This window comes from Dendroctonus ponderosae, unplaced genomic scaffold, assembly GCF_020466585.1.
Source record: "Dendroctonus ponderosae isolate FM_Combo_2020 unplaced genomic scaffold, Dpon_F_20191213v2 Dpon_F_20191213_1, whole genome shotgun sequence".
Classification (NCBI taxonomy): domain Eukaryota; kingdom Metazoa; phylum Arthropoda; class Insecta; order Coleoptera; family Curculionidae; genus Dendroctonus; species Dendroctonus ponderosae.
This window is the reverse complement of record NW_026017110.1, coordinates 48276726-48287952: the sequence shown is the minus strand read 5'-3', so window position 1 is coordinate 48287952 and position 11227 is coordinate 48276726. Positions and strand designations below refer to the sequence as shown.

Sequence of the window (11227 nt, the reverse complement as noted above, 5' to 3'; positions counted from 1 at the left end):
TCAGCGCCTGCAGCCTACGGATATGCTGCACATGCGCCTGTTGCGTACTCAGCACCTTCAGTTGCAGCCTACTCAGCCCCTTCGGTTGCTGCCTACTCAGCTCCTGCTCCAGTGGCGTACAATGCACCAGTAGCTGCCTGGTAATTATAGGAAAACAGTCGGTTTAAATAAAGTTTATTTGCTATGTTGAATTTATGCAGTTTGATTGGGAATCCCGTGAAGGTTAAGATCAGTAGTTGATCCTCTGTGTGAGCTCGAAGATTTATTAATTCATTCAAATAGAAGATGAATTGGGTTTCAATATTCATGCAGGATGGAGGCAGGACATGGGGGGACATTTTTGCGAAATCTAATGAAACTTTATGTAGGAAGTGATTTTTGAGAGGCCTGCAAACTGGCCCTAGAAATAGCGCGGTTTTTCACAGTTGCACCTGCTGAAAAAACATCGTAATTTCTAATTGAAGTCGAGTTATASCCTTTTGTCCTCAGAAAATRTTATCAACATATTGGTCTCTGTTACAACAAAATTTTACCAAAATTAGCCTGTAGAGTGATTTTTARGTGGCCTCCAAACTTGCACTTGAAACAGCGCAGTCTGCYAACCGATGCACACTCCGTAAAAAAAMTATAATTTATAATTGAGCACGAGCTGGCTTGTTTCCTGTTCACAGAGTCTTCGGCAGGCATCGGCCAATATTCCGACAAAATTGTAGTGGAGTCAAACTACACAGTGATTTTCAAGTGGCCTCCACAGTTACACTAGCGCGGTTTGCTAGCCGTTGCACACTCCGTAAAAGAACTATACATTTTTAACTMATGGCGAGTTTAGCTGTTTTRTGCAYAGCTGGAATCGGCAAGCGTTCAGCCTACATTCAAAGGAAATTACACCCAAATGCAGCGCTCGAGGGATTTTTCAGAGACTTCCGTACTTYCCTTAGAAATAACATGGTTTTACATCGTTGCACCTGCTAAAAAAATCATAATTTTGAATTGAGCACGAGGTGTGTTGTTTTGTACATACAGAATGTCCATAAGCTACCAGCCTGTATTTTCGTAAAATTCGGCTCAAATCCAATTACAGTAACAAATGTACACTAGAAACAGCGCGGTTTGCTAACTGTTGCACACCCGCCAAAAAAAACATAATTTCCGATTGAGGATAGTTTGAGGCGTTTTACATACATAGTGAGTAGACTTTATATAAATCTTACCCGAACTAAATTTGTTGCGAATCTATTAACTCAATGAATTTTTCAGAAAATTCCAAAGTTTCACTCGAAACAACGCATTTTGCACCCATTGCACACAACCTGCAAAAAAATGAAATTTTTCCAATTTTCCAAGATTCGATGCTGTTTGATAACTTTGCACTCTAGGCAAGATAGCAGGCTAAATGGTAACGAAATTTCACTGAAATCCCACTAAGGGGTTAGTTTTGAGGAGCCTCTATTTTCAGAAAAAAAACCCCGATTTCAAACAATGCCACACTATTTCGTAAAAAAATTATGTTCTGCAACTGACTAGGAGTTGAACTGTTTTCCACACACAGCGTGTAGCCCATGTGTAAGCCTACAATTTGATAAAAATCTATTCGAATTTATAAACTCAATTACTTTTGAGAAGACTTGAAACTTGCACTCGACACAGCGCTATTTTGCAGTCACTGCATGCAAGCTGTAAAAAAATTGAGAACTTCCAACTTCCGAAGAATCGCAACTCTTTCATAAATGCAGTGTGTATACAAGAAATTTGGCTACATCCTGACGAAACTCGACTCAATTCGGTGCAATGAACTATTTTTGAGGGGCCTCCAAACTTGCATTAGAACAAACGCGGTTTCTAACAATGGCGCAATGCTCTGGAGAAAAATCTTGATTTGAAATTGAGGCAGATTTGGACTGCTTTATAATCAGAGCTCGTAGATTGTATATAAATCTAGACTTTGACAAAATTTTATTCGAATCCATAGACTCAGTTATTTTTGAAAATATTTTAAACTTGTACGCCAAACAGCGGAATTTGCAACCATTGCATAGAACCTGTAAAAAAATTTACAACTTTCAACTTCCGATGAATACCACCCATTTCAAATCCAAAGAGTGTAGACCAGATACCAGGCTATATTCTGCCAAAAATTGACTAGAATCCCAAATTGAAATTATTTTTGAGGTGCCCTCAAACTTGCAATAGAAAACAATGCGGTTTCCAATTCAAAAGTGCAATCAATTTTTGGTAAAAAAATCAGAATTTCAGTCAGGGTGAGTTAAACTTCTTGCCGCATACAGAGTGTTGGTGATTACATAATTTAAGGACCGAATAAATATTCATTTCCTTTGGACTACTGTCTGTTAGTTTCTCAGTAGTGATTCCCTAGGCAAAAGTAAGTATGCGCCATTATAATCCGGCGCTAAGGACCAGAGTGCAACCGAAACTTAAAGTTCACTTTCTTTCAAATGCTCCAGTTTGCAATAATTGTTATGTAAAACTGAAGCACTGGAAGCAGCCTAGACTTTTCTGTCTTCAAAATGTTAAGTGTCACTGTTATGCATGAAAAATTTCGGTAGCTAAATTGGTTTAATTCTTTATTGTGTCACAAGCAGATTGAATTGTGTGTATAAAAGCCTCGGCCAAAACCGTTAAAGTCATCAGTTGCCGAGTAATTAACCAAAGTGAACATGTTTTTTCCACAAGTGAGTTTAGCAAACTTTTGATTTTTTTGCTGAGCTCATTGAGTTTTCCATTGCAGGTAGTAATTTTGGCCGCTGCAGTCGCTTTTGCCAGCGCTGGATCCATTGCTGCCTACTCAGCTGCTCCACTAGTGCAAGCGCCAGTAGTTGCAGCCTACTCAGCTCCTGCAGTCAGTCGGTCAGTCGTTTCCACCTACACTGATCACGCTGCCCCTGTAGCTTACTCAGCGCCAGCTGTCGCCTATCCCGCCCCTGCTTACTCTGCCTACTCAGCACCGGCTGCTGTCTCAGCTTACGGCTACGCGGCACCTGCAGCCTATGGATACTCAGCGCCTGCAGCCTACGGATATGCTGCACATGCGCCTGTTGCGTACTCAGCACCTTCAGTTGCAGCCTACTCAGCCCCTTCGGTTGCTGCCTATTCCGCTCCTGCTCCAGTGGCGTACAATGCACCAGTAGCTGCCTGGTAATTATAGGAAAACAGTCGATTTAAATAAAGTTCATTTGCTATGTTGAATTTATGCAGTTTGATTGGGAATCCCGTGAAGGTTAAGATCAGTAGTTGTTCCTCTGTGTGAGCTCGAAGATTTATTCATTCATTCAAATCGAAGATGAATTGGGTTTCAATATTCATGCAGGATGGTGGCAGGACATGGGGGGACATTTCCGCGAAATCTAATGAAAATTTATAAACGGAGTGATTTTTGGGAGACCTGCAAACTGACCCTAGAAATAGCGCGGGTTTCCAACGTTGCACCTGCTGAAAATCGTAATCTCTAATTGAAGTCGAGTTATAGCCTTTTGTCAGAAAATATCATGAACATATTGGCCTATATTATAACAAAATTTTGCCAAAATTCGCCTGTAGAGTGATTTTTAAGTGGCCTCCAAACTTGCACTTTAAACAGCGCGGTTTGCTAACCGTTGCAGACTCCGTAAAAACATTATAATTTTTAATTCAGCACGAGCTGGATTGTTTCCTGTTCACAGAGCCTTCGGAAGGCATCGGTCAATATTCTGACAAAATTGTGCTGGAGTCAAACTACACAGTGATTTTCAAGTGGCCTCCACAGTTATACCAGAAACAGCGCGGTCTGCTAGCCGTTGCACCCTCCGTAAAAAAGTATACATTTTCAACTAATGGAGAGTTTAGCTGTTTTATATATAGCTGGAATCGACAAGCGTTCAGTCTACATTCAAAGGAAACTACACCCAAATCCAACATTCGAGGGATTCTTCAGAGAATTCCGTACTTGCCTTAGAAATAACGCGGTTTTACACCGATGCACCTGCTAAAAAAATCATAATTCATTGTCATCACTCATTCATAAAATCATAAGAGTGTCCACAAGCTACTCGCCAGTATTTTCGTAAAATTCTGCTCAAATCCAATTACAGATTGATTTTTAAGAGGCCCCCAAATGTATACTACAAACAGCGCGATTTGCTAACTTATGCACTCCCGCCAAAAAAACCGTAAAAATAATTTTCGATTAATTATATAACATAATTTGGGGCATTTACATATACAGTGAGTAGACTTTATATATATATTACCCGAACTAAATTCGTTGCGAATCTATAAACTGAATGATTTTTCAGAAAATTCCAAAGTTGCACTCGAAACAACGCATTTCGCACTCATTGCATACAACCTGCGAAAAAATTCAGAATTTTCAATTTGGGAAGATTCCATGCTGTTTTATACTTTTGCACTCTAGGCAAGAAGCAGGCTAAATTCTGACGAAATGTCACTGAAATCCCACTAAGGGGTTAGTTTTGAGGAGCCTCTATTTTCAGAAGAAAAACCTCGATTTCAGACAACCTCTCTCGTAAAAAAATCATATTTTTTAACTGACTACAAGTAGGACTATTTTGCACACACAGCGTGTAGACCATGTGTGAGCCTACAAGTTAATCAACTTTTATTCCAATCTATAAACTCAGTTACTTTTGAGAAGACTTGAAACTTGCACTCGACACAGCGCTATTTTGTAACCACTGCACGCAAGCTGTAAAAAAATTGAGCTGTTCCAGAAATACAGTGTGTATACAAGATATTTGGCTACATCCTGACACAATTTGACTCAAATCGGTGCTAGGAACTATTTTTGCGGGGCCTCCAAACTTGCACTCGAAAAAACGCGGTTTCTAACAATGGCGCAATGCTCTGGAAAAAAGTCATGATTTGAAATTGAGGCAGACTTGGATCGCTTTATAATCAGAGCTCGTAGATTATATATAAATTTACAGTTTTGCAAAATTTTATTCTAATTCATAAACTCGGTAGTTTTTGAGAAGATTTCAAACTTGTCCAAACAACGGAATTTGCAACCATTGCACAGAACCTGCAAAAAAATCACAACTTTCAACTTCCCATGAATACCACCGATTTAAAATCCAAAGAGTACCAGATACCAGGCTAAATCCTGCCGAAAATTGACTCGAATCCCAGAATGAAATTATTCTTGAGGTGCCTTCAAACTTGCACTAGAAAACAACGCGGATTTCAACTCAAAAGTGCAATCAATTTTTGGTAAAAAAATTATAACTTCAAAGTCAGGCCGAGTTGAACTTTTTGCTGTATACAGAGTGTATTCAAAGTACGAGTCTACACTTTAACAACATTTCATGCAAATCCCGCCAAACAGTGATTTTTGCCAGGTCTTCAAACTTGCCCTTGAAACAGCACATTTCCCACAAAGGAACAAGCAAAGTTGCAGCTTTGAAAATGAGCAAATAAAAGCTTTTGTCAAGTCCTATTCAGGTAATGAAATAATGAGATTTAAATACAGTAATTTGGAATGAAAAACCTGCCAACCTGCCAGTAATGGCTTTGGCTCCATATTTGCATAATAACAACGAAATTAATTAGTTCCCCTGGCCAGTAAAATATGTAGTGTTGATACTGCTAAAATAATTAATAATTAAACTACTAATGAGCCAATCATAGTGAATAGGTGCGATTCCGGATATTTAATTAAGCATGTGAAGATTGATGTAGTGGCTGGACCATATTTGGCCGGGCGATTTATAAATTAAAACATTTTTTGCAACATTTTCTCTGCTGAATACAAGGGGTTAAAATGCTAATTAAATTCATGGCTGAAAATCTATTAATCTGGTAAATGTAAATTGCGCAACTTGATAATCGCAACTTGACTGACTGATTCACTGCAAAACGAGTCGACCGTGATTTACGCGGACATCCAGCCTACCAGACTTCGCTTTTTTTTTTGGGCGAAAGTTGATTCCACGCCCAAGGAGATCCATAGAATTTCGTATAAAACTCGATCTAGTGCTCGAAAATGTATCAGTTTTGCAAACAAACCGAACAAATCCACTACAATGGCCTTTAAAGTGAGTAAAACCCTTCAAACTATGGGTGCATTTGACTGATTTTTTGTTTTATTTCAGTTCGTTATCTTTGCCGCCAGTTTGGCTTTCGTGAACGCTGGACAATTGCTGAGCCAGCCAGCTCTTGCCTATTCAGCGCCCGCTCTGACCGCCTACTCCTCACCGGCCATCCTCTCGAAATCGGTCAGCTCCACCTACCAAAGCCACCCAAGTCCTGTGGCTACTTATGCGGCTGCTGCTCCTATTGTGGCTAAGTCCTACGCTGCCCCGGCTCTAGTCTCGGCCTACGCTGCGCCTGCTCCTATTGTAGCTAAGTCCTACGGCGCCCCTGTTGTAGCTGCCTACTCGGCCCCAACTCTCTCCAAATCCGTTGTGTCCACCTACACTACACATGGATCTCCAGCTGTTGCCTACAACTCCTACGCCGCCCCAGCTGTCTCCTACTCTTCTCCATTGGTCACCAAGACCATCGCTCAGCCACTTGTGAGCAGCTACGCCGCCCCAGCTCTTGCCTACTCTTCCCCAGTGGTTGCCAAGACCATCGCCCAACCTCTTGTGAGCAGCTACGCCGCCCCAGCTCTCTCATACTCTTCCCCAGTAGTTGCCAAGACCATCGCCCAACCTCTTGTCAGCAGCTACGCCGCCCCAGCTCTCTCCTACTCTTCTCCTTTGGTCACCAAGACCATCGCCCAGCCTCTTGTGAGCAGCTACGCCGCCCCAGCTGTCTCCTACTCTTCCCCATTGGTCACCAAAACCATTTCTGAGCCTCTTGTGAGCAGCTACGGTACCCCAGCTCTCTCCTACTCAGCTCCAGTGGTGAGCAAATATGTAGCTCAGCCCGTAGTGTCCAGCTACGCCGCCCCAGCTTGGTGAAGAACGGAAGCAAATGATTAATTTATTTGTACATTTTGTCAGCGATTTAAAGGCCATTATGTAAATAAAATCATCATCTAAAATGTATGCTTGTGGTTATTTGAAGGGGATTCGGGTTGGCGTTGGGGAATTTTTGAGCCAATTGTGGTAACACAGAGGCGGGACTAGGAAGTGGCTTCGAAGCCTCTAAAAAATCGGGATTTACATGGATTTGAGTGAAATTTTATGGGATGGCAGACTGATACCTTGTTAATACGCTGTATATGTAATAGGGTCCAATTGGATTCTAATTCGAAATTATGAATTTTTTTCTTTCGTCGCAATTTCGTGCAGCGGTTGAGAACCGCCTCGCTTCAAGTGCAAGTTTTGAAGCTTGTAAAAAATTGGCCTTACTTGGGCTTCAGTGAAACTTTGCGCAAATGTAGATTAATACTTGTCTTCCTCTCGGTATATGCAGCATATCCAAACTCTTCCTCAGCTTGAAATTCTGATTTTTTTTTGGAAGAATGTGCACTGGGTAGAAACCGCGTTATTTCTACTGCAAGTTTTGAAGCTTATGAAAAATCGTGCCTCACTTGGATTTACGTAGAACTTTGAGGAAATGTAGGCTTTTGTTTGCTCTGCACTCCGTTTGTACCGGACAGTCAAACTTCTCCGCAGGTTCAGATTCTGATTAAAAAAAAAATAACATGCTCTGGCTAGAAACCGCGTTGTTTCAAGTGCAAGTTTCGTAGCTTATAAAAAATCATTCGTTTCTTGAAATTTCTTCAAACATCGGAACAGTGAAGCCCGATATTTCCTCTACACCCTGTAAAAAAAACAGTCAAATTCTTCGGCAGGTTGAAATTCGGACTATTTTTTTGTCAGAATGTGCACTAGTTAGAAACCGCTTTGTTGCAAGTGCAAGTTTTGAAGCTTATAAAAAATCATTGCTATTTTGAATTTTCTTCACATTTTGCTAACGTGAAGCCCGATATTTCTTCTATAGTCCGTATTTAAAAAATACTGAAATTCTTCCGCATGTTGAAATCCGAATTTTTTTTCGTCACAATGTGCACTGGTTGGAAACCGCGTTGCTTCAAGTGCAAGTTTTGAAGCTTATAAAAAATCATTCGTTCCTTCGATGACCTTTAAATTTTGTTAACATGAAGCCCCACATTTCCTCTACGCTCCGTATATCGAAAACAGTCAAATTCTTCCGCAGGTTGAAATTTAGAATTTTTTTGTCAGAATATGCACTGGTTAGAAACCGTCTTGTTACAAGTGCAAGTTTTAAAGCTTATAAAAAATTATTACTTTCTTCAATTTTCTTTACATTTTTCTAACGTGAAGCGCGATATCTCTTCTACAGTTCGTATGTAAAAAACAGTGAAATTCTTCCGCATGTTAAAATTGCGACTTTTTTTCGTCACAATGTGCACTGGTTGGAAACCGCGTTGCTTCAAGTGCAAGTTTTAAAGCTTATAAAAAATCACGTGTTTCTTCTATTTCCTTTAATTTTTGCTATCGTGAAGCCCCATATTTCCTCTACACCCGGTATGTACAAAACAGTGACATTCTTCCGCAGGTGGAAATTCCGAATTTTTTTGCCAGAATGTGCACTGGTTAAAAACCGCGTTGTTGCAAGTGCAAGTTTTGAAGCTTTTAAAATATCATTAGTTTCTTCAATTTCCTTCAAAATTCGTCACAGTGAAGCCCGACATTCCTTTTAGACCTCCTATATAAAAAAGAGTCAAATTCCAGCGCAGGTTGAAACTCCGAATTTTTTTGTCTGAATGTGCACTGGTTAGAAACCGCGTTGTTGCAAGTGCAAGTTTTGAAGATTATAAAAAATCATTGGTTTCTTCAACTTACTTCAGATTTTGAAGTGAAGTGCGATATTTCCTCTACATCCTGTATATAAAAAACAGGCAAATTTCTCGCCGCCGGTTAAAATACAAATTTTTTTGTAAGAATAGGCCCTGGTTGGGAACCGCGTTGTTTCAAGTGCAAGTTTTAAAGCTTATAAAATATCGCACCTCATCTCGATTTATGTGAAACTTTGTAAAAATGTACCGCAATAGTTACTATGCACTCTGTATGCGTAGATCCGCCAAACTCTTGCGTAAATTAAAATTTTGATTTTTTTTAAAGTACTAGCTAGAACCAGCGTTGTTTCAAGCGCAAGTTTTGAGCTCTATGAACAATCAATCCTCGCTTATATTTACGTGAAACTTGGACAAAATAAAAACTGATGACTGTCTACTCTACACCCTGTAAATATAGAACAGCCAAACTTGTCCATAGTTAAACGCTACGAATTTTTTCTACAGCTTGAAAGAAGCAGGAAGCAATGTTACTTGTAGCTCCAATTTTGGAAGCCTCCCAAAATTTTCTCCTCACCTAAATTAATTCCTCAGTTTCTTAAAACTGAATAGAAATGTAGACTCAAATGTGCTCTATAGAAAACAGGCTGAATAGCTAGCAATTGAAAATTTCCGTCCATTGAATTAGATCCTCATCAGCCCTGCAAAACTTCCGCCCTTAATAATAAACAACATACGAATAAGTGGTTTTTTAAACACTTTTGCCTGCAAACGTATGTTCAGACCGTAAATAATTAAAAACTTGTGCTGAAGCAAAAGTTTCCAAGGCTCTAACCTTCACGAAGCGAAAACTTCTCCTCTACGCCTGCTTGTAGGTAATTACAGTGAAACTTTAGTGTTTGGAAACAACAAGAAAAAGCACTGAAATTCTATTTCCTTTATTGTAACATCAATTGAGCCCTAGCTTCTAACATCTAGAAAATCTCCAAAATTTGCATGGAAGAGGCGGGCCTTTAGGGGCTGCTCTTATCCACCAACCCTCTTCATCAGCGCGTCTACTTTATCTACTCCATAACCATCCAGATGATCTTTGCGCTGAATACTCTGTCAATTATCTACAGAATATTGCAGCTATCTGCTCAAATGGCTCTAGAACATCTTTATGTGCATTTGACTTTGGTGTTTCTTGTTGTCGAAATCACCTACAAGGTGCTGATTTACATAAAGAACCGCATTCCGTACATGTTTGCCACCATTGTGGAACGCGAACGAACGAGGAGGAATCTTTGTATCAGCATCATTTGCTCCTTCGCAGTATTTGATGGTGCTTGCGGTCTCCCAGCTCAGGATTCTGCAGCTGAACATCCAAAGAATCGTTGGCGATAATTGCTCACATCTTGAGCTGGAAGCTCTGATCAGAGAACATCAGTTTCTGATCCAGTGAGTGGTTGTATTAGGAAAACCAGTTTTATCAGTTTTTTTGCAGATTCATCAGCCAGCTCAATGCGGGAGTTCAGGAAATTTTACTGCTGGATTATGCTCTGGAGGCTTTCAGTGGGGCCGCAGGTCTTCTGCAGCTCCTACAGGTTCTCGCTTCCCTGCTGGAGGCCGGCTAGAGAAAATCATCGGGTTTTCAGGTAAAATAGCCCACATATATTTCCTACTGTTTGCTGTTTATCACCAACGTTTTGACCAATCTGGAGTTCATTGCATGAAGCGCCGACACGATCTGGGAGGAGGCAGGCGGGAAAAATGGTGATAAAACGGTGGGCTTTAGAATGCCGATTTCAGAGCATGAATGTGGGAAATGCCGCCTACGAAAGCAACTGGGTGGACCGGGATGTTTCTACCAAGAAAACGCTGCTGATTATGATAGTACCAGCGCAAGTGTTTGAGCCTCGACGTTGGGGCTTTTAGGCGCTTGGATTCTCCTGCTAGTGTTTCGGTAAGTACACATTTGAAGCCTTCTGGATATGAATTTAGCAAGTGTTTAAGTCGTGTTAATTTGACTCGTGAGGAGGGCGGACGGTTCCAGTTTTTGCGGTCAAATCTGGTAATACTTCCGGAATTTAAAGGAACTTTCAACGCCTGAGAATTGTCTTTGAAAACTGAAAATTTCCTCTTTGATCGGGGTTTTACGATTTGAAAACCCGCCCTCAGATGCGCCTGTTCTGAGGTGGATAATGTGGAGGCTTTAAAAAAATTAACTTTCCAGTTAAAACAGTTACCGCCTTCGAAAGATCAAAACCTCCGCTTTATTTGGGATTTGAAAATTTCCAAATGGGTGCTTAATTAGGATCGTTACGTGATCTAGAGTTAAGAGGGTTTCATGAAACGGATCTTCTGTGTTATGATCGGCCGTAGATCCAGCGTCTTTACTCATTTCTGGTCCCTGAAAACTGCGTTTGAAAACCCGAAAATTGCCTTTATTTGCCAAATTTTTATTTGAAATGCGGCTCGCAATTTCAAAATTTATCAGTGAAAAGTGTGAAAGGATACACATAA

The 11227-nt window shown here is 40.4% G+C and overlaps 1 protein-coding gene across 1 annotated transcript; it reads left to right on the top strand.

Annotated features, from left to right (window-relative positions):
• Positions 1 to 2553: 2553 nt before the first annotated feature.
• On the top strand, positions 2554 to 7000 carry LOC109541436 (mucin-3A). Its single transcript, XM_019910294.2, has 4 exons — positions 2554 to 2690; positions 2747 to 3153; positions 5852 to 6047; positions 6105 to 7000. Exons 1-4 carry the CDS (start codon positions 2676 to 2678, stop codon positions 6915 to 6917), a joined length of 1431 nt encoding a protein of 476 aa, XP_019765853.1. The 5' UTR covers positions 2554 to 2675; the 3' UTR covers positions 6918 to 7000.
• The last annotated feature ends 4227 nt before the right edge of the window (positions 7001 to 11227 follow it).

Coding starts and splice junctions, on each gene's coding strand:
- LOC109541436 (XM_019910294.2), top strand. Junction 3,154..5,851: donor AATGCACCAGTAGCTGCCTG/GTAATTATAGGA, acceptor CGCAACTTGACT/GACTGATTCACTGCAAAACG. Junction 6,048..6,104: donor CCACTACAATGGCCTTTAAA/GTGAGTAAAACC, acceptor GTTTTATTTCAG/TTCGTTATCTTTGCCGCCAG.